General features: G+C 36.0%; 2 protein-coding genes across 3 annotated transcripts; one reads left to right on the top strand and one right to left on the bottom strand.

The window, feature by feature from the left end:
• Positions 1-732: 732 nt before the first annotated feature.
• Positions 733-5,870, bottom strand: LOC131950094 (zinc finger protein ZFP2-like). 2 transcript variants are annotated; one of them, XM_059312141.1, is made up of 2 exons: positions 5,785-5,865; positions 733-2,831 (listed from the first exon to the last, which is right to left on the bottom strand). In XM_059312141.1, exon 2 carries the CDS (start codon positions 2,718-2,720, stop codon positions 1,002-1,004), a length of 1,719 nt encoding a protein of 572 aa, XP_059168124.1. In that variant the 5' UTR covers positions 2,721-2,831; positions 5,785-5,865; the 3' UTR covers positions 733-1,001. The 2 variants fall into 2 exon arrangements, 1 of the variants encoding a protein (XP_059168124.1); XR_009388282.1 differs by lacking the exon at positions 733-2,831 and adding an exon at positions 5,062-5,126 and having other exon boundaries at positions 5,785-5,870.
• A 4,740-nt stretch (positions 5,871-10,610) lies between these two features.
• Positions 10,611-13,939, top strand: LOC131950202 (uncharacterized). Its single transcript, XM_059312266.1, has 4 exons — positions 10,611-10,693; positions 11,149-11,348; positions 12,730-12,931; positions 13,574-13,939. The coding sequence occupies exons 1-4, from the start codon at positions 10,652-10,654 to the stop codon at positions 13,613-13,615; spliced, it is 486 nt and encodes a 161-aa protein (XP_059168249.1). The 5' UTR covers positions 10,611-10,651; the 3' UTR covers positions 13,616-13,939.
• Positions 13,940-24,089: the final 10,150 nt, after the last annotated feature.

Raw genomic sequence — 24,089 nt, 5'->3', positions numbered from 1 at the left:
TTGACTACATTCAATGGGGCAAGAGAGTTACATTCCTTTTACATCTAGATCTAACAGTAGCACACCTTACAGAACACTTAAGTACTCTTTACAATCTTGCAAATTAACATGTTAGATGTGGATGTACAGATGTGGATTCCTACATGTGTTAGATGTGGATGTACAGATGTGGATTCCTACATGTGTTAGATGTGGATGTATAGGTTTGTGTGCTCAGTCGCATGTCCAGTTAACTCTACTTTTACCTAACTAGGGTTATGACAGCATCAGAGATGGGTGGATTAAAGAACTGGCCAGCAACTCTACTAAAGACAAAAATATACCAGCCAAACAGGAGCTCACATTTTAATTACCATATTTTTAATTACTACCAGTAGCAGTGAAACCATAATATAAGGGTTAAAAACTAGAATAAACCAAAACTAGGTACATAAAGAGAGATGTATACGACAATCTGATCTATAAACTGAGAAAGGAAATAAATTCAAATGCAAACAAACATGTTATAAATTGTATATAATGATAAAATGAAATGTAAAAAAAATATAAAATGGTTAATAAGATTAATCAGTTCGTTTACAATAATAGTGTCCATTTACAACAGACAGTAGCTCATAATCACAGGAAATGTATATTGATCATAAAGTTTGAAATGTTTTTTGGTATTTTGAAGAACAAAAAATACATATTTAACTTGTTTTGCAGGCAAGATTTTGGCTCTTGCTATTTTTGTCATGACTATTTTGAAATCAGCAATGTTTTATTGTTGTCATGACAACTGTTAAATCAGCCATGTTTTTTCTTATGGACCCTGCGCTCCGAGCTAGTTACAAAAGCCATGTCACATTGGTACAGCCTCTAAATGTTTTATTGTTGTCATGACAACTGTTCAGCCATGTTTTTTCTTATGGACCCTGCGCTTCGAGCTGGTGACAAAAGCCATGTCACACACGTCACATTGGTACAGCCTCTAGATGTTTTATTGTTGTCATGACAACCGTTCAGCCATGTTTTTTCTTATGGACCCTGCGCTCCGAGCTGGTGACAAAAGCCATGTCACACACGTCACACTTGTACGGCCTCTCACCAGTGTGGTACTTCCTCTTGTGTACGTGTAGCTGGGAGTTGGTGACGCAGGCCACATCGCACTGGTCACACTTGTACGGCATTTCTCCCGTATGCTTTCTCAGGTGCACCTTCAGGACGGAGCTTGTCACGTAACACTGACCACATATGTTGCATTTGTACGGTTTTTCACCTGTATGTTTGCGCAGGTGGACTTTGAGTTGTGAACTGGTGAAACAGCCGGTTCCGCAGACCTCACACTTGTAAGGCTGTTCACCGGTGTGTTTTCTCAGGTGGACTTTTAACATGGAGCTGGTGACGCACCCCTTCCCACACACCTCACACTTGTATGGGTTCTCACCTGTGTGTTTCCTCTTGTGCACCTTGAGCACGGAGCTCGTCACACAGCTCACCTCACATACGTCACACTTATACGGCTTGGCCCCGCTGTGCTTGCGCAGGTGGACCTTCAACTTAGTGCTGGTCACAAAACCCATGTTACACTCATCACAGCAGTACGGTTTGACCACTGAATGTTTTCTTTTATGCCGGGCTAGTACGGAACTCGTCACACACGCCACACCACAGATATCACACTTGTACGGCCTCTCCCCCGTATGTTTCCTCATGTGAATTTTAAGCTCGCAGCTCGTGAAACAAGCAGTAGTGCAATGCTCACATTTAAACTGCCGCTCCCCAAAATGACGTTTTTCATGCGTCTTGCGCTGGTAGCTTTTATAAAAGGCTTTGTCGCACACGTTACATTTGAAAGGTTTTACCCCAGAGTGTTTCAAGATATGGGCCTTCAGAGAACACTTCTTTACAAATTCTTCACTGCACAGATGGCACTTATAGTTCTTCAATCCCAGGTGTTTAGAAATGTGGGCAGTGATGGTCACTCGGTTGGCAAATTCTCTTCCACAGTCCATGCACTTAAATATCCTCTTGGGTTTGTTGTGTTTTTTGCTGTGTATAAATAAAGAATACTTCATCGAGAAAGTCCGGCTGCAAATGTTACACTTATATGGTTTTTCCCTGGCTTTCTTCTGCTGAAACACCATCTGCTTAGAATTACCATTTTCTGTCTTTTTTTGTGCGCTGTGAAATTTTTTATTTTTAGTGGGCTTGTTCAAGCTTAGCCTCATGAAAGAGTTTTTCTTGACGTGGTTCTTCAGGTGTTTCTGGAGCTCCGTGATGCAGAAGAACACCACACAACAGTCATAGCATTTAAAAATTTTCTGGCCCGAGTTACGGAACTTTGAATTGACAAAATAGTTGCAACAACTGAAATTACACTCTGTATTTTTGACGGTGTTCTGTTTAAAATAGCTTCGAGGGGAGTTACAACTCCTGGCCATATTCTGTCTACGGCTTGAGGGTCTTACGTTAACACCTCCCTCGCAGGAACCCACGCCAAATATGAATTCCGTGCACACAACATCAGGTGAATTAGTGAGTGTGTCAGAGAAGTAACAGGGCAGATGAATGTTGTCCGCGTCGTTGTGTGCGCTGGCTGTGTCAGGGATGCCATCTGGCAGAAGAAAGTTGCTGGGCGTACAGGGCGCCAGGCTGTAGTCAGTCAAGCACGTCTCCGCTGTATCTTCCACTTCCTCTTTGATTTCTGTCAGGAAATTGGGCTGTGCTGCTAAATCCATGGTGTTTCTCTACACAAGAACTTGCACCTAATGTTTGTTTTAAATCACTAATCCATATTGTTACCCAGTAGTGGTGACCAGTGAGAAGATAGCTTTGTAGTTACAAATTATCTGAAAAGAGAAGTATAACTTAAATTAGGTAGATTCATTGAACATTATATGTTAATTTAAAATGTATATATCTTTTTATCTAGGCAATAGCAAAGTGATTCTAAGTGTCTTCTTTCTTGCTATAAGTGTTAAATATTCTTCTTATAAATTGGATGTTGTTGTAGGAATATCAATTCAACATTCAGGTTCTCATGACAAAATAGGATGTTTATTATGGGAGGTTAAAACGTAGTGTTTGGGTGGGGAAAATATACTGTATGCTCTCTTATTGCTTTTAAGTTAAAAGCATAGATAAGTAAAAATAAGTCCATTTGTTACACCTGCTGTTACAATCATTAACTATGATGCTGCTATATGTACAGTTACATTACAACCCTGAAAGCTTGATGTAATTATTTAAATTAGAAACAAAATTTAAGTTTAATTGATAAAAGTGCTAAAAATAAAGTAGCATAATAAAATAATAATTTCTAGGCCTGCACCTAAATTTAAATTTTTAATTTTATTTCATCATTGGATAAGATCTAGCTGTACATTTTAAATCAACAATTATTTTTTTAGGTTACTCTTTAAGATGTGAGAAAGAGTTTAAAAACTTGATGCAAGATGACTGAGATACAGGAGGTCTTCCTTGAACAATGCCAAGCTTTTACCATCCGGATGATTCCCCCATCCCATCCTCAGATAAACCTAGGCTCCATAAAATGACATCACTCTTCAGTCATGTACCCTATCCACCCCCACCCCCTGCAAAATTAATCTTTTAGTTTTTAAAGCAGCTTTTTCTTTCTAGAATATATCTCAAGCTCTGCCAAAGCAAACATTTATATTGATTAATTTGTTATGAAATTCACAAAAAATGTTCTCTAAAAACTTGACGCAATCGCTAATTACCAAAGTCAGCTGGCAATAGCAGTATTAGGGTTATATAGGAATAACACTAATCTGGCTATTCGCAACCATATCCTGCATATACAATTGGGGATAATATCTTAAAATAACAATAGTATTTATTGTGACTAGAGTATGAGGTAGATTTAGGCTAGAGAGCAGCGCTACTTTTTATTGTTTTATATTTATCAGAAAAAGTATTGAGGTTTAAGATTATCATTATGTTCATATTTGCTTACTACTACATAAATGATTAATGCACTATTAACTACTTAAACTTAAAGTAATTACTAATTATGGATGGTTAAAAATAAAATGTAAATTTGCAACCAGCTGTATAGCTTTGGTTACGGGTCTTCTTGGTCGCACTAATAAACACTATAAATTCTTTTACAATAACTACACAGATCACCCGAATGATCCTAGTATTTTCTAATTCTGTAAATCGCTATAGCTATTTACAGAATTAGAAAATGAGTATAAGTATTGTCGAGTAGTGAGTGGGCTACAATTAATTAATCAGTAGCTGAGTAGGCCTAACTGCCTAACCGATAAATTAAATGTCATATTATTATTAAATGATAAATCCATGAGAGTAAATTCTCCTGGTCTACTCATAATAATAATACTATCAATAATAAAATAATAAATAATTAATAATAGGCCCTAAACTAATGCTAAACTATTTTTGATAAATAATGAAATAGCCGCATTTGCGCAGATCGCTCTGCTGTCCATCAAATCTTCTTTCTAGGTAGCACGTGACCTAAAATTATATATCAGGACTGCCCGGTTTTTTTTTCGTCTTCTTAGCATTTCAATATTGACATAAAGTTTAAGTGTTTTATTCAATATCTAAGGTAAGCGCAGGTTAAAATAAGAATAGAATTGGAATCTAGATCTAGTCTCACAGATGTTCTTTAGTAAAAACTTTTTACCGCTACCTAGAATGTGTGGTAGTAGATGTAGATCTAAGTCTATAAGCCTATGTGAACTTAAAAGAAAAATGACAAGAACTAGGTTTGTTTTCAATTTGCTTGAATGGGGAGAGGGGTGGAGAGAGAGAGGGAGAGAAGTGAAGACACCGATGATCTCAAATAGAACTTGTGTTATTCTGTGACGTATGACTATAGGCTTGCTGAACTCACAGTGACACCACTGACGGCGGTTTGATTTTTCAAGCGCGAAGTAGAAAACGTAAGCAAGCAATCATGCGAGTGCCAAAGTTTGGAAATTTGATAAAAGTTTTAAAAAAAATAAAAAATAAACAATTCACACTTGACGTTTAAAACATAAATTGTCAAAATGCACAGTATACCTGTCGTGCAAACCCCGGGTTCGATCTTGGAGCTACACGGCTATGAACTAAGCTACCACACTGTTGACTCTACCACGCCCAATGAGCTAGTAAACAAAATATTAAGCTTTTTTAATCAGCAGTTGGCAAATCCCAAAATTTTAGAATGCATTCTACAGAATTCAAATAATACTCGGAACGCTCGGCGATCCATGTAGTCACTTCCTAATAGAAAAATATCAATCATACTCTGCAAACTACAATATCAAATTCTAGATCGAGGCCTCGGCAGCTATTCGTTGTCTGTTGCTGCACAAGTAGAGTACAAGTGTAGTGCACTCTCTTTCTGCCTGTAAATTTAGATCTAGATCTAGTAGATATCTAGATCTAATTGACACTAATTACCCTAATTAGTAATTGTAGATCTAGTCTCCGAGGCTGAACTGTTCAACAGAGAAAGACTGAAAGAAAACTAGGGCTAGATTCTTAGATACTAGATCTACTACTCTACTAGCTTTCTAGATCTAGATCTAGACCTAGACTTGACTTAGAAGTTAGACTGAGTACACTCCGTAACTGTAAATTTTTTGTGAGATTCAAACATTGATTCTACTGTCACTACTGTACTTTCTAGCTCAATTCTTCTAATTCTAAAATCTAATCTAAGTACTAACTCTACGTACTAAACTATGTAGGCCCTACTATGTATTATGTATGGAATTTAGAATCAGAAAGTACAATTTAAAAGTATTGTTTTGCCCTCACCAAAAACCAAAAGCAAGATCTAGCCTAGAATCTAGAATCCTAGATTTAGAACATCTATATTTTCATCTTACAGTCGTCAACAATATTATTATTATTATTTTATTTTTACTTCCGGTTCACTTACACAAAGATCTACTTCCTTAACCGGCTTTTGTCTAAAAATATAAACAACATTTTAAAACTGAAACTATTATAAATTATTAAATTACCTTAACTTATTGTTTCTATTGTAAAATAAGGCTTAATTAATGTTTTATCTGCAGCTAATGGCTAATCAAAGATTTTGTTTTCTGTGGGTTGAATGAGAGGAGGTAAAGATCTAAAGAGGTTCGACGGTTCAGGCAGAATTCGAATAAAATATTTAATTCAAAATACATAAACTCAAAAAAGTATTGGAAGAGAGGGCAGAGGCGTAGCGACGGGTGGGGGTACATATGTCCCCGTGCGCCGACCCTAGGGGACACTGAAATGAGCTCATTTTAGCTGCTATTTTGAATTATAAATATAAAAAAAAATACATGGGGGGAGGGAACGCCAAATTGAGTTTGTCCCCGGGCACCGGGAGGGGTCGCTACGCATCACAATAGACAATAACTTCTTTTCGCATGATTTTTTTTTTTATAAATGTCGATGAAACAGTGCAGAACGATGGAGGTCAAAAAGATGAAGGTGATACTGCACTTATTAATGAGAGCTGTGTGATTTGTTTAAAATTAGTTGAGCAATCTCTGCCTTCTTCTTGTTGGCGGGCAAAACTCACACCACAATTCTTCAATTTTCATTTTTTAATAAATATTTTTCAACATAGTCTCATGTAATGGTTTCATGTTATGGTTTTATGTTTGTTGTCTCATGTTGTGGTCTGATCTTGTGGTTCATATTGTGGTCCCATGTTGTTGTCTCATGTTGTTATTTCATGTGGTGGTCTGATCTCTTATTCATGTTGTGGTCCCATGTTGTTCATGTTGTGGTCTGATCTCTTGTTCATGTTGTGGTCCCATGTTGTGGTCTCATGTTGTGGTCTCATGTTGTGGTCCCATGTTTTTGTCTGATGTTGTTGTCCATGTTGTGGTCGGATCTCTTGTTCATGTTGTGGTCCCATGTTGTTGTTCATGTTGTGGTCCCATGTTGTTGTCTCATATTGTGGTCTGATCTCTTGTTCATGTTGTGGTCCCATGTTGTGGTATAATGTTGTGGTCTCATGTTGTGGTCCCATGTTGTGGTCCCATGTTGTTGTCTCATATTGTGGTCTGATCTCTTGTTCATTATGTGGTTCCATATTGTGGTCCCATGTTGTGGTCCCATGTTGTGGCCCCATGTTGTGGTCCCATGTTGTGGCCCCATGTTGTGGTCTGAACTCTTGTTCATGTTGTGGTCTGATCTTGTGGTCCCATGTTGTGGTCTCATGTTGTGGTCTGGTCTCTTGTTCATGTTGTGATCTTCATTCTAAAATAACAGTAAAGAGGATGTGAACATATGCAGCTATTTAACTAACGTGGAATAAATAATTAAAGGGAGACCAGCGGTTACACTTTTCGGAATGTAAAGCTTTCATGAACAAATAGGAAACAATTTAGCTTAAAGTAAGATGTTATAGATTTAACTATTAAATTTATTATTGTTTCAAAATACGTATATCAAGAAGTTTTGATTTCCAATAGGGCATATTCAAATTAATAAAAACGTAATATTAGAGGCTGTTTAAATATTAATATATGTTTTATTTTATAAATTATTTTAAATCTTCAATGAATGTTTTGTTTCTCATTTATCTCAAAAATATAGCTCAACTTAAAAGCTTTTATTAATGCCCCAACCCATTCCACAAAAAAGACACCGTTATTTGTATTTTTACTTTCTTGTAACACAGAGTGTTGATGAAGTATTATCGTGCTGAATATTTAACATACATTTTGACAGTTTTCGCTGTTTTACACCATTTTACACCACATTTCCTTATCGCATACGTAATACTAATGATGTATCGTAATAGTGCAGGGGTCGGCAACCTGCGGCTCGCGAGCCGCATGAGGCTCTTCTGATGTCATTTATGCAGCTCTTCAGCTATGTGCAGAAATGTTAATATTTATTTTATTTTCAAAACTCATCAAAATATTGTTCTGCAACACTCGGTTATAAACGATAAAATAATAAACACTCGCTATTCTATTACAATATTTAGCTACTCCCCATATCCCAAATTGAAACATTTAACTTCATGGATATCACAAATAAACTAAACGAGCTTAATGTAAACTGAAAGGAATGGAAAACCTGTCTATGCCTTGCTAGAAGAAGATTGTTTCGAAAAAAAAATTACTTCATTTTGTTGAAGAAACGGAGAGCGGTAAAATTCTTTATTTCGAAAGAATATTGTGATAAAACCAATGCTACTATTAGCATAAATCATTTCAGCATTACTTTAAACAAAATGAAGAATGGGTTGACTAAGAGATTTGAGCTATTCTAAACAAATGCAAGTGCTCTAACGTTTATAGTAGATTTTCTCAACACAAAAACAAGTGAGATTAACTTTCAGCTATTTGGAATTGATGCTGTTTCATATCATATCAAATTGTTCGATTTGTAAACCAAACATTTGTGGAGAGGTAAGTTTACTGATATCAAGAGCAAGTTAGGACATTTAGAGGTCCAGAAAAACATGCACGTTTTGCTGCACAACTGGACAGCTCTAAATTAAATGCCGCGAGTTAAGGCACTCATATTTGACACATGGAATAGTCTTCCAGGATGCTACAGTGAGGTGAAGAAGTTGGCATTTGGAGTGCTGACGATCTTAGGGTCAACATATTCATGCGAGCAAGCGTTTTCTTGCATAAGTAAGAAGCCAATTAACAACAAATAAAAATCTAGAAGCGTGCTTGAAACTGAAAACAACATGGGAAATTTGGTAAATTGTGACTTTTGGCTCTTCCGTCTCAAAAGTTTGCCGACCCCTGTAATAGTGCAAACATTTAGTTGTGCAAGTTTGACCGTGGTTCTGTGTTGACGAAAAGTCCTATATGCGTTTAATATCAACTTTGTAGTTTTGTATATTATTTTCAGCTATCTCCAAGTACCCAAAGTAGTAGGCCTACTTACTCTACTTTCGGCTTCTCAAAAGCCAATAACTAGAGCACCGTTATAGATAGGTAGACGAAATTTCACAAGCACGTACTACAATTTAAGCGTAGGTATCTTGCAGCGTTTGAACGATTTTCGGTATACGGAAGTAGACTTTACTTTATTCCCACATCAACACTCTAAGTTGAGTACTGGGTCAGTAAATTAGACGAAATTTGATATACAAGTATAAGATCTTACACTTCAATTTCTTTCAATTTTTGAGTGACTTCTGATAACCGGAAGTTGTACTTCACTCTATTTCCGGTTTCTAAAATCCCGATACTTTGAGTACAGTTTCAGAAAAAAAAATTTATAGTAAATATAGTCGCGAAATCACATCTAAAAAAAAGTAAAGTTTCCCTTTCAAACCTGACGGTCTATGGGGCAAGTGAAGTAGAGTTCACATCTACGAAGATGAAAATGTGAACTGTTGATCATGGATGGTTGGTTTGCTGAAAGGTGTACATGATAGTTTTTTTAGCGATCGCAAGCTACTCATCTTGTTTTAAAGCGAACCCATACAAAGAGCTGAATGTGTTGAACAAAACATGAAACATGAACGTCTACACATTTCCATTGTGTAAACCTGATACAGTTGTTGTTTCATGAACGTGCTGCTGTGTTGATTACCAGTATCATGTTCTATTGCAGTTGGTACGACTCAATGCAGTATATCGACTGCGCAAAACATCTAACATATTGTATAACTGGGCTTACCGTATGCGGGTAATTAAATGAATCATATGTATGTCTCAAAGGTATGTGGATGGACATTAGCCAAGTTATTGGCATTTATTTGTGTACATACGTACTGGCAAGTGTCTTTTTGGAAAACATCCGGCTCCCATAAATTATACAATTTGTAAACCAAAATTAGATTTTCATTTTTATAAACGACTTATTCTATGAGTTAGTCTAAAACGTTAATAATTGAAGTGTTTACTAATTTAATTTGTTATTAAAATTTAACGTTACATAAAGTTACTTTCTTATCATGAGTTTATTTTCAGTGTAATCTAAACGTTGTAGACAATTACATTTGGTAGCGTCAGAAATGTCACATTTTTTTTACTAGACAGAGCATACCAAAACTAACCCAAAATGTTCGAGATTGATTCTACTAATCGAAGTCACTGTCGATTCAGCCAGTGGCGTAGCGGGGGGTGGGGGGGGGGGGGGGGGGGGTGGCGGTGAGGGTGAGGGTGCTCGGGTGCGGACCGCACCGGGTGACACCATTTAGGGCACCAGGAAGGGTCGCTACGCCTCTGGGGTGGTGACACCATTAAGTACCGCACCGGGTGACACCCGACCTCGCTACGCCACTGGATTTAGGTCTGAGAGTTGCTGACAGGGTCCACACCATGGAATCTTCTAGATGTAATCCGCACCACGCACGGCTGATGTAAGAGAAACATAAATGTTTATATACGTCTTCTCAATGACGTGTTATGTCTGTAAGAGATCTTTCAAAATATTCACAATACCTTAGGTAAGTCATTATGTATTCATATTCAAAGTAGGCATCAAAATATCATGGTGTTTCTGTTTTTAAATACGTATATTCGACGTGTGTCCGAATTATATTTAGCTTCTCATCTTAGCACAGACACGTGTTGTGTAAAAAAAGGTTTTAGAACCCCTGAGTTTAAACAAATGTGACTATCAGAACACAATGTTTTCACGATGACGTAGTTCCACGCAGGCAATATTGTGTGTACAGGGACTGTAGCCAGTGATAAAGATGTGGACACTTAAGATCTTTGTATACGTGGCTTTAGCTTTGGTAACTATCATTTTACAGAATATATATATATATATATATATATATATATATATATATATATATATATATATATATATATATATATATATATATGTGTGTGTGTGTGTGTGTGTGTATATGTGTGTGTGTGTGTTTTAAATGTATGTATTTAAATTTAGTTGTTTATGTGTGTTTAAAAGTAGTAAAGTAAAGTTTCCCTTTCAAACCTGACGGTCTATGGGGCAAGTGAAGTAGAGTTCACTTGTTTCTGTGACCTCTGCATATGAAGAGATAGTGTGGTCAGCACTATGCCCAGCCGCCTTTACTTTCCCTAACGTGAGTTAGGTACCCACCAGAGTTGGGTGGACTCAGGGACGGTCTACTGACTTGAACCCGGATTCGAACTCGAGACTTACTATGTGTGTTTAATAATGCTATAATGAAGCATTAATCGTCCTATTATACTTATCCTGCAGGAAAGTCGGTGTGAGGCAACTACCGATCATGTGGATATCTATCTGTGTAACCACTATGAAGACATGAATTTTGTTGGAGACTTGGCTATAAGTTTGTATTTCGGGTTTTTGCCCACAAAATATATAGGCAAACCTCTGACTTGCACCGTTAACTTTATCAACCGTGACTCGTATTGGAGGGGCTTTTCCTTGAACATTCAGTAAGTTCAGGAAACTGTATAGAGATTTATTATATTCTATTATATGCAATCAAGTAACTATGGAGGATTGATAAGCCTATTTAAGATTTCACAGCGTGGATGAGAACTAGCGTTGTAATTAGGGTGTGGTTTACATCAATGTATGTGCAGGTGTGTATGTAGGCCGATTGTTATAACTGGGATTAGCATAGAATAGAAAACTAGGATAGAATATGGTTTAAATCTTAATAGTATTTATGGCCACACTACTATATTGTTTAATTGTAGATTAGATAGATCATAATAGCTGTAATAAGAATAACCCTTAGTGTATTTGATTGAACGTCCCCTTACTAGATACAAGTCAGAATAGCCTGTAGTTGTCCCAGTCGTAAAAAGTTCGAGTTAATGTATGCATAGGTCAAGCGCCCGCCCCTCGCGGGACTGCTGGGGTTAGGCAGGGTTTGGGTTACCTTAGGGTGAAGTTGGGGCCGTGCGAATGAATTAAGTTAGTTGAATGCTAGACTTGTTATCGTGTGGAAGTGTGTGTCTTGTGCTCCGTGGCAGAACTCTGTGCTAGTTTATTTCGTGTATTAAAAGTCTTAAAATCGTACGTGTGTTGGCGTTATTAAATCAAAGTTTAAACTGTTACCTCAACCCTCACTGCAGTCATCACCACCATCAAAACAAAGCACACAGATGACTACATAACACCTATGTATGAGTGTGTGTGCGGGGATGTATTACGAGAATTGTGAGAATGAACGTTAACTTGTACACCAGATAATATGCAATATGTAAATAGAGTAGAGTTCAATGGTATCTGTTAAACAACGCTTCTACCCACCAGATAAGCAAATAGAGTAGAGTTCAATGGTATCTGTGAAACAACGCTTATATCCATGAGACTTTCGTGTTAGTCGCCACATATTCATTATATGACAACTTCCTACTCTTTAAAAAAAATCAGATCTCTAATTAGATGAGTGCAATGTTTCGCTACTTTACGACACGAGTCTTGCTGTATAGGTGGAAGAGTATGGAGAATTCGTTGTGAGGAGGGGTGTTTGGCAGTTGCGGTTGTGTTAATGGAATCTTTGTTCAGGGAGATTTCGGCCATGACAAATGTGTGTGTGGGGGGGGGGGGGGAGGGGATGGACGGGGGGGGGGGGGGGGGTTTCAAGGCTGTTGGTGTGTGTGTGTAGGTCTAAACGGGTGATATGTGATAAAAATAGACCCTTTTTTAAGGTGATTGGGCGAGAGAGAGTTAATTTTGTGAGCGATCTTAAGCTGACAGAAATATATATATATATATATATATATATATATATATATATATATATATATATATATATATATATATATATATATATATATGATTGCGCTTATAATTACATTAAAGGACGATGGAAATTGGCTCTGGTAATGCCGACACATGTGACGAGACCCTACAGATCGGCAGAAATCTGTTTTGTGAGTCCCTGGTCGATTGCTATGTGGAGAAAAACGGCCGCCTCAACGAATGTGACACGTGGGTGGCGAGCAACGAAAACTTCACCATCCGGTACCACACGGAGAACTACCAAGCTCCACCGAAATTGAAGGTATGTGGCGGTTGTTGTGTTTAACTTGTCCGGTATCACACGGAGTACTACCCAAACTGAGGGTATGGGGCGGTTTGTTGTTGTGTTTAACTTGCCCGGTACTACACGGAGAACTACCCAAACTGAGGGTATGGGGCGGTTTGTTGTTGTGTTTAACTTGTCCGGTACCACACGGAGAACTACCCAAACTGAGGGTATGGGGCGGTTTGTTGTTGTGTTTAACTTGTCCGGTACCACACGGAGAACTACCCAAACTGAGGGTATGGGGCGGTTTGTTGTTGTGTTTAACTTGTCCGGTACCACACGGAGAACTACCCAAACTGTGGGTATGGGGCGGTTTGTTGTGTTTAACTTGTCCGGTACCACACGGAGAACTACCCAAACTGTGGGTATGGGGCGGTTTGATGATGAGAAAATCACTTAATTTTCCGATGTAATACAAAAAAGCCTCTGATTATTTTGCATTCGCATTTGAAAATATATTTCGGTATTTCTATTGAATTCATTAACAAATTCAACAATCAATTCAACATTGTATTGTTCCGGTATATATCACAAATCGGTGATATATTGTTTGTAATGTTTTTGTTTTATACAGCTACTTGCACCCTAACTTACCACATAAGTATAATCTATTTTCAGGCTGAGATTGAATCTGTTAATGTTTTACCAACTACGAAGTAGCTGATGAAAAACAATTTTTAATGACATTTGAAAACATTTGAAAGAGACAAACTATCAAAATTTTTGACATGTACCACTAGTGTGATGATATTGCCCTTATTGCTTCTGAGCGCTCTTTATTTGAAGTAACAATAAAAATTAAAGCAGTTAATCTTTCTAAACTGAAAATCGTAATAATTTATGAGAAAACGTTTGCAAATGTACATTTGAAAAATTATCTTCAATGAGACTAAATGTCTGTTTTATTTCAATACCTTATTTCTCAATACCAATTTTGATTAGCTTTTTAATTTAGAACACCACTATGTGTTTTTTACTATAATCTTCGAGTAAATATTTTGAAAAGTGTAGTTTGAGAAAGTTTGTTCTTTTTGTGTTTCATAGTTTCTAATAATTGTAACAAACTCAGTGTCCTTAATTCCACATGTATATCTTTGTTAATATTTTTGCAAATCTAAAAGTTGACAACAAATCATATTTTTCAACACTATTGATTTAGAATCTAAATGGTTATAATTATGAAATACATCTAATCTGTACAAGGAACCAAAACTCCCAATAAACCATTTTTTAATAATGTCCACAACAGTGTAATAAATACAAGGTAATTCCTAAATAGTCATCTGCATAGTCAGTCATCGTTCTTGACAACTTGTTTAATGGAGTCAGTTAAGTGCCGATGAGAGATCGGGGGTCTTAACACAAAAAAAAAACAAGAGGCTAATATCGAAATGGCACAGAGTTGTACATATTCCTTTTATTTTTTACTGCACAATGTCCCGGAGGAATAGCAGGAACAAAATACTTAAGTCCAGATAAAAGCGATTAAATACAGGATTTAAATAACAAAGTGTTTAATAGCGAATATTTACACTTTGTAAATAGACTGGAGACAGCAACTCTTCTAGAAGAGAGAACTCAAAATTCAAATCAAACAGCTACTGCCTTGTAGTTTGTTCTTGGTTGGACAAAGGTTATGGAAGAAAATCCTGAAAGAAAAGCAGCTGAAATCGGAGTCAACGGCATAACAAGTTGACACGTAATACTTATTTGTGCTGGACGGAATCCTTTCCAACACTAATATTAAGAACGAAGGAGAAGAAGACATAAATATTTTATATCAACAATAATCAAATAATAATTTGGTGTAAATATTTTATTTTGTATTAATAATTAATTATTGAATTAAAGTCATTTTAACATAAATAAAAATAATCTTTTTTCAAATAAGAAATCCAAGACAAAAAATTCCGATTTAAATAAAAGTAAAATGTAAATAAACATGAATAGTTTTTATTGTTCATTAAATATTGAAACTTTAGTTTAATAGTGAAAATCATAAATATATGAATGTGAATCAAATATTTTCCATTTTAAATTACTGCATTCATTATTAAAAAATTATTCGTCACAAAAAGTAATTAGCTTCACAATTTAGCTTTATTGTTTTATCTTTAACAACAAAATAAATATAGATTATAGAAAATAACACACACGTGCAACCTAATATTTGAAAAATGTTTTAGGTAATATAAATAAATTTTTAAATACATATCACCATATACAGCTTAAAAATTCTAAAAAAATTATTGCAGAAAAAAATGCACCTTACGTTAAGGTACATGGAAATACAACGGTTTAAGTAAAATTAAAAGAAAATACATTTGTACAGAATGGTTATCAAGTACCGTCGTATAATTTAACCTACATTTTCAATTCCAGTAAAATGTTATTCCATCATTCTATAACTATTCCTACATGGAAAAATTAACGTTTAACCAGAATGATAAAATTTAGTTTTTACTATTTACAAATGGACTTGCTGATAGCCTTCCCCACTGCAATTAATCTTACCCTTACATCCACTGTGGACATGAGGTACCAGCAAGGTGTCGCTAGAGAAAACATAAGCCCCGCTACTTCCTGGACATGTACTCATCTCATACGTGTACTTGGTACATCTGTACCACTCATGGGACTTCTGGATGTGTTGCTTCTCATATGTTCCTATAGAGACTTGCTTAGAGCAGCCGTGTGGATGGGAAACTATAAAGGACACGCCTTCTTCAAACTTGTGTGGACAATACAGGTAACTGTTGTACATTTTCTGGACTTTCTCGTACAATTCCATGTCATGTGAGGCACAAGAAAATCTGCAGGTGTCTCCCTTGATGCTCATGTCCCACATTCTCCAGCCATCTAACGTCACAACTGGACTGTCCGTCTGGTCAAAGAACAGCCTGCATGTGGCACTCTCAGCCTCGCTGTCGTCAAACACCACGTGGGTGGCTGTCATCACACCCACACTCCACCAGGTGCTTTGTGGAGTGTCTGAATCCTTACACCCCTTACATTGACATGTGTTACCTTCTTCATCTTGATATTTAGAGATGCCGGTAATCATACCTGTTCCAGTTCTTATGCAAGTTTTACCTCTCAAATGCGAGCAAGGGTAAGGAGCATTTGTATCTGGTACAAATGAGGGTCTCTTAATACTTGTATAGGGGACAGCTATCCTTACGGTTAGATCTCCTGTAAACTTGATCATGTTATACAGTTCGTCAATGCTGTTTGTGATAGTGATATGTTCAACGCTGAAATCTTTTAATGGAATAAAACCTGTGTGGTCTGGATCTTTTTTACATGTTGTCAAGTATGTTGCCAGACTGCCTTCATCCTCTCCTGGTTGACACTCCATAACTTCGTGTTGCTCTTTAAGTAAGTAAAACAAATAAAGACAGATAATATAAGGATCTCACTGACCACAATTTTAGTGCAGAGTTTACCATTCCAAATAACTAGGCATGCTGCCCAGCTTCGCTTAGGTTTTCGAAAACATTGAGAATTTGAATGCTTAATTAATTCGCCCGAGGGTCGGTCTACGACCTCAGGAGTTATGAAGAGGTTCCTACGTGGACATTTTTTTTCGATTTATAGCTCATATAAGGCGCCAGTCAGTCGAGGTCAGTTTTGACCCCCTCATCGTAGACTTTTCGGCCAACCGGCCCCGTGTTCTATCGCCCCAAGGCAAGATCCTGCCAAATTTGAAACGCCTGCGGCGCCGGGAACTGCCTTATCGGGCACCCGACAACTTAGCTTTATATATTTATAGAGATTAGCAAATTGCATAGATAAACAAAGATTTCCCAAGTAGTTCCTTTCTTTATATTCTAAAATAGGAAGATTCACATATTTAAAAAAATTAGGTTTGACTTGGTGTGTCTCGATCCAGCACCACCTGTGTGGTATCAAGTACACTATTATCTCAGCTAATTAGGTACCTTTTAATATATGGAGAATAAAAGAAGTGTTTTAAAAAAATAACTTACGCGAATATGCCTATTTTTTCAAATTATTTTTTTACCCATAATTAGCCAGTTTCATTGCTAAACAAACAAAGATTTCTATAAAATATTTAAGTCCTGAAAAAGTTTATTATAGAAATTTATTTTTGGAATAGATTCTACAGTAGATAAAGTCTAAATATAGATCTAGAATAGATCTTAGCGACGTAGCGTCTACGTCTAGTTTTTGCGTAGATTTAGATCTAGTCTAGATCTAGAATCTCTAGATCTAGAATCCAAATAGATAAAATAATTTTTTTAAGTTTAGGCCGAGAAAATCGTATTGTATACATTTCATAGCTCTAAATCATATTTGAATGAAATAGTTCATTTCTTTTTATTCTAAACTCGGAAGATGACATCATCAGTTTCGTGCTTTTTTTTTTAGTGTAAACAATAAGCGACGTCATTATTAAATGTGTTCTTGTCCCAAGTTTAAACACTTTTCCGTTTGCATAATTAAAATTGTTTCTCTACATTCGAATTCGCCTTTATTTTTTATTTTTCTTCTTTAAATAAAATTGTGGTTATACATTTAAAACATCTAACATATTATTTTCAACAAAAGTCCGTATAAAGTACTTCATATATCGCTGCAGTTTCTGATGTGATGTCCGGCGAAAAATTTTGCGGACAGACAGAGAGAGAGAGAGAGAAGAGCGCACAGGGTCTTTTATATATTAGGATGTCATGGACAAATAACCTCAGACAAAATATATCAATATATTTTTTAAAAGGTAATTGGGTCTTCAAGTTCGTTACATAAAACAAATGTTTTTATTCCATCATCGTCACAATCGTAACGCTAACGTTCCTTTTCTAACTTAATAAAAGTGCAGAAGCCTTTCTGCGATGTATAAAAATCCCTGCCATATCTGGGTAATCATCACTAATACTGTTTTGTTTGTATGCACACAATGACCACTGTTGATTAAATAAGCAGTTTATTTTACCTATCACTAAAGCAAAGTTTATCGAACCTGACGGTCCAAAGGGCAGTTGATTTACTTGTTTTTGTCACCTCGGCATATAAGAGATAGTGTGGTCAGCACTATGCCCAGCCGCCTTTACTTTCCGTAATGTGCGTCAAGTACCCATCAGTTGAGTGGACTTGGGGAAATTCTACTGACTTGAACCCGGATACAAACTGGAGACTTTATGGTTAGTAATCTAGTGATCTACCGATGGGCCACGCGTCGATCACTAAGGTATGACCGATATATAACTGTTGTCTTTAGATGATAGTTGTATTGTCTAAGGAGAACGGATGTTTTCTCAGTCTCCGTCAACAAAGCAAGCGGCCACCTCACAACGAAGGTGTTTTCACAGCGCTTCCATTAACAGATGAGCGATTCCATTTCATCTATTTTCGTCCACCTAATGTTCTAGATTGTCTATTTAAAGACAAGCCTAATTTACTAATTTAATTTTAAAATGTTTAACGTAATGCAACAAACCTTTTCTCATAAATATTATGTGTAAATAAAGTAAATCAAAACCATATGATTATTAATGTAAAAATGTTCAAATCGACTAATATCATTATCCTATTTTTTGTAAGTTATTTTGTCTACGATATTTTGCCTGAGGTAATTTGTCTGATATACTTTGTGGTTGAGATTATTTGTCCGTGAAATATTTTGTCTGGGATATTTTGTCTAAGATAATATGTCCTGTCACCATATATTTATTTATTTTGTGATTAATTTATTTATTCGCCTCGATTATGTAATTCGGCATAGCTTCGGCTTTAATTTACCAATTTTTCTTAGTTTCAAGGCAAGTAAATAAAGAAATTAGGCCTAAATGTTTGTTTCAATACACATTAATGCATTTATTTATGTAATTAACCTACATACTTTATAACAATGTATTTCAATTACAACCAAGAACAAACTACAAGGCAGCAATTGTTTGATTTTGGAGTTGTCTCTCCTAGAAGAGTGGCTGTCCCCAGCTAACGAGCCTCATCTGCCCGATTGCTGTCAATGATAGTGGACATATAAGACATAAATTGGGGATTGCGTTTATTAATTGATAATATAATAGTCTATTGAGGTATAGGCCTCTATACGGCTTAAGAATTACTTGCAGCAAATATTTAAAACTTACAAAATGTTAAGAGTATATATTTCTATTCTATTGAAATAAAATAAAATTCTTCGTGTATTGAGTAGTGATGGTACTGTGTTTGATTTAACATTTAACTCTCGAAGTTTGCACGTATTTGTTGTTGAGGGTTATAAAATTGGTCTGCCAGATGTTAAAAAATATTTTTTATAAAATGCCATAATCATTCACAATAACATGCTTTTAGTATGAAATTAATTATAACTAATTAAATGGTTCTTACCTTTAAATATATCATCGGTTGTATCTTTATTTGAACACAACTTGAGATCTATATAAAAAATGTAATATACAATTTTAGTATATATTTTCTTCAAATTATAAGAATATAATTTTACAAACTATTTGTAGTACTACGGTGTGAGTAGCTATGTATTTCCTAAAATATATGTTAAACTAATTATATCAACAGGGAGTGATTTCCCCCCCAAACTTTCTCGATTATTCTTATATAACACTACGGGGGTGGCAAATCAAGATATAGAAATGATTTTTAATCAATTTTTTATTACTTAAACTTTTAAAAATAAAATAAAATATCGTACAAAAAAAAAAGAATGGGCACCAAGGTAACGCTAAACAAAATGTGTATAATAGTACGGAATATTATTAGTACTTTATAAATTCATATGAGTTTTTGGAGAAATCGGAAATAGCGTAAATTTCTACTTCCGGTTAAAGGAAATTTAACGGAAATTTGACATAAGGCAGAGAATTAGATCTTTTACTTATAGGCGAAATTTCCTTTAACCATGTGAAACAGTACTCAAGTTATAGGCTTTTGAAAAACAAAAAGTAGAGCAACTTCCGGTTACAGGTAATCTCTGAAACTGCAAATTTGATATAATACTTATATATGACATTTCATCAACCTAGCTGTAACGGTATTCAAGTTATACTGTTCACAGACATACATACACACACAGTGAGACATACGGACAAGATTGCAAAACTATGTTTTTCTGACTCAGGGAGGTGTAAAACTTCGAGATCTGTGAAAATCTCGATTTTTTTTGCACGAATACAATACTTCCACTATACTTCGTATACGTATACGAGGTGGTAAAAACCATATACATAATTTAAACATAATTTAAGCATTGTTAATAGAGCAATAGCTTGTCACTTTGAGTGAACAATGTTCTCAAAAGTTGTCATGCTGCACCATATCACCATCAATGGCGTACGCAGTGGGAGTTTCCCACTAGAATAATTTTTAAGAGACCAATTTAAATAAAATTAAAAACTGCCAGTGCTACAAAATAAGACCTTTCAGAAACTATTTACTTGAAATCGTCACCTTTTCATAACTTTGTTCCCATAAGAGATTTTTAAAAGCGGATGAAAGATTTAGATTTCTCAAACCAAACTATACCTTTCTGCGTTTACTCATTGCGATAGCTTGTACTCAATTTTTAATACAAATTTTATGTAAATTTATGTGCAAAAATTAGGGGGTGGTGCTACATAAATATCAATATTTGCTAAAGTATTCTATAAACTAGTGTCTACAAAAACAACAATATTTACCTATTATTTTTTCATTTTCACTTTCTGTAAAAGCGTATAGAAAACAAATTATTTATAGACAATATAAACTCGAACTTATTTAACAAACTTGGCTTATGTATTACTTCCTCATATACAGAGTATAGAGAAAGTATTGTAATCATGCACAAAAAACACATCCATCCATCCATCCATCCATCCATCCATCCATCCATCCATCCATCCATCCATCCATCCATCCATCCATCCATCCATCCATCCATCCATCCATCCATCCATCCATCCATCCATCCATCCATCCATCCATCCATCCATCCATCCATCCATCCATCCATCCATCCATCCATCCATCCATCCATCCATCCATCCATCCATCCATCCATCCATCCATCCATCCATCCATCCATCCATCCATCCATCCATCCATCCATCCATCCATCCATCCATCCATCCATCCATCCATCCATCCATCCATCCATCCATCCATCCATCCATCCATCCATCCATCCATCCATCCATCCATCCATCCATCCATCCATCCATCCATCCATCCATCCATCCATCCATCCATCCATCCATCCATCCATCCATCCATCCATCCATCCATCCATCCATCCATCCATCCATCCATCCATCCATCCATCCATCCATCCATCCATCCATCCATCCATCCATCCATCCATCCATCCATCCATCCATCCATCCATCCATCCATCCATCCATCCATTCATCCATCCATCCATCCATTCATCCATCCATCCATCCATCCATCCATCCATCCATCCATCCATCCATCCATCCTTCCATCCACCAATTAGGTCTTCAAGTTCGTTACATAAAACAAATGTTTTTATTCCATCATCGTCACATTCGTAACGCTAACGTTCCTTTTCTGACTTAATGAAAGTTCAGAAGCCTTTCTGTGATGTATAAAAAACCCTGCCATATCTGGGTAATCACTAAAGCAAAGTTTATCGAACCTGACGGTCCAAAGGGCAGTTGATTTACCTTTTTTTGTCACCTCGGCATATAAGAGATAGTGTGGTCAGCACTATGCCCAGCCGCCTTTACTTTCCCTAATGTGAGTCAAGTACCCATCAGTTGAGTGGACTTGGGGAAATTCTACTGACTTGAACCCTGATACAAACTGGAGACTTTATGGTTAGGAATCTAGTGTTCTACCGATGGGCCACGCGTCGATCACTAAGGTATGACCGATATATAACTGTTGTCTTTAGATGATAGTTGTATTGTCTAAGGAGAACGGATGTTTTCTCCCTGTCTCCGTCAACAAAGCAAGCGGCCACCTCGCAACGAAGGTGTTTTCACCGCGCTTCCATTAACAGATGAGCGATTCCATTTCATCTAGTTTCGTCCCCCTAATGTTCTAGATTGTCTATTTAAAGACAAGCCTAATTTACTAATTTAATTTTAAAATGTTTAACGTAATGCAACAAACCTTTTCTCATAAATATTATGTGTAAATAAAGTAAATCAAAACCATATGATTATTAATGTAAAAAAAATTCATAGAAAACGTTTTAATAACAAGCTTTTATGTAATGATGCACTAAAAAGTAGAAAATAAATTATACACTACTATTTAAATTACTATAAAGAAAAGCGTGGGTCACTTTAGTACTTTAGTACCTATTGGATACCTTTACTAATTTTTGAGAAGAGACCCACGCTTTTCTTTATAGTAATTTAAATAGTAGTGTATAATTTATTTTCTACTTTTTAGTGCATCATTACTTAAAAGCTTATTATTAAAACGTTTTTTAAGAATTTTTTTTTCAGTACTTTACATGTTTTATTTACAATAGTGTTACATGACTAAAAACCATTGCGCGTCTATAGAGTCCTTTCAAACACGTGACATAAATCACGTGATACCTGCGTCCGCTTCCACAGCGGTGTACACCGGACGTAAACACAATCAGCTGTTCACCAGCACTGGACGCGTTTGCCGTATGTAAAGAACCGCACTCGCGGAAAAGGAAAAATACGTTAAAAAACTTGAACTCTTAGGAATTGAAGATCCTTATACTGTTATTGACAGTTTCGTGGATAATATAAATATGTGGCCGAAATTTCTAAAAAAAAATACTGTTAGTAATACTGTTTGCGTTTAGAGTTTAAGTAGACGAATCTGATCAAATGCAGTAATATATTATAGGTTATCTAGATCTGGTTAATGTAGATTCTTGATTCTCTGTTAAGTACAAGATTTAGTAATATAATTCATGGGTAATAACCACTGCTGTTCTTAGATCTCAGCCAATCTGGGTAGCATGTTATACAATTTAAGACCCTTATAATCCAGCAGGGAAGTGATCAGATACATTAATACTGATGTTCAACCCTCATGATGGCCAGCCCCCACACTTTTTTAGCCCACAATAAAACCAAAGAGGAGTCAGTACCACTGCCCTCCCCTGAAAATTTCTCACCTCCGTGATACCCTCAGGGCCCAGCAGGGAGAACAAAGGGGAAAGTCCCACTGCTCTCCCATCAACATTTCTCACCTCGATGTCATGTTATGTCATTTATAGCACACAGGGCTTATCAGGGGAAAGCATTAAGGCATTCAGAATCTTAACCCTGGACAGCTAGACACTAGTATTCTAGCTACACACTTGGTGCCTACTGTAAACTACTAGACTGTAGGCCCTATGTAGACCTGCAATTGTCTCAATTGTAGACTGGGTCCATTGTTATTATTCTAAACCATCTCAGTCTTATAATGTTTCTAGCTTGATTTGTTTCTTTTATAAACAGTGGATTAAAAAAAATAGCATAATCATTAACCAAATAATAATAATATGGTTATTTGTTGTTTGCTGGTGTGATCTAGATTCTACTACTAGGCTACATAAACTTAGTAGACTAATTACTAGATATGCATTTTAATTTAATTAAACTCAGTCCAGTATCAGATACATATTGCTGTAAAAAGACACAAAGTAGGTAGGCCTTAGTAATTTATTAAAGCCTTCTACTACAATAATATCAATTACTGCTTGTATAAAAAATTTAAAATTTAATTTAAGTAGCAGATTCTAGATCTCAGTCTAGTCATGCAATCTATTTCAATTTCAGAAAATTTCGTTTGCTAAAAAAATGATTAGATAATAGAGCGAGATTTTAGATCTTAGAGACAATTAAATGCTTTATTAGGCCTACTATGACTACTTTTGATTTATTTTGGGTGTATTTCGAATCGCATGTAGATCTAAATTTTGTAATTAAATTTAAGTAAAGAAGTAGATTCTAGATTCTATGTCTACCCAGCGGAGCCAGTCACCCTAAATCCAGAATCTAGAACTGTGGTCCGAATTTTGTTTACGCCATGTTTAGAGCTAGATTCTAGATCTAGATATTAAAACACTATTATTAGGCCTTTTGACTTTGTCTTTTATAAAATTTCGGTTTCACGCCGTTCATCCGTGTACCACGAAACTTTGGGGAGATAATTAGATCACTCAATG

The sequence above is a fragment of the Physella acuta genome, unplaced genomic scaffold (assembly GCF_028476545.2).
Source record: "Physella acuta isolate Inbredline_101_S28 unplaced genomic scaffold, ASM2847654v3 ptg000063l, whole genome shotgun sequence".
Classification (NCBI taxonomy): domain Eukaryota; kingdom Metazoa; phylum Mollusca; class Gastropoda; family Physidae; genus Physella; species Physella acuta.
Note: the sequence above shows the minus strand (reverse complement) of the source record. Positions and strands in the feature narration are given on the sequence as shown.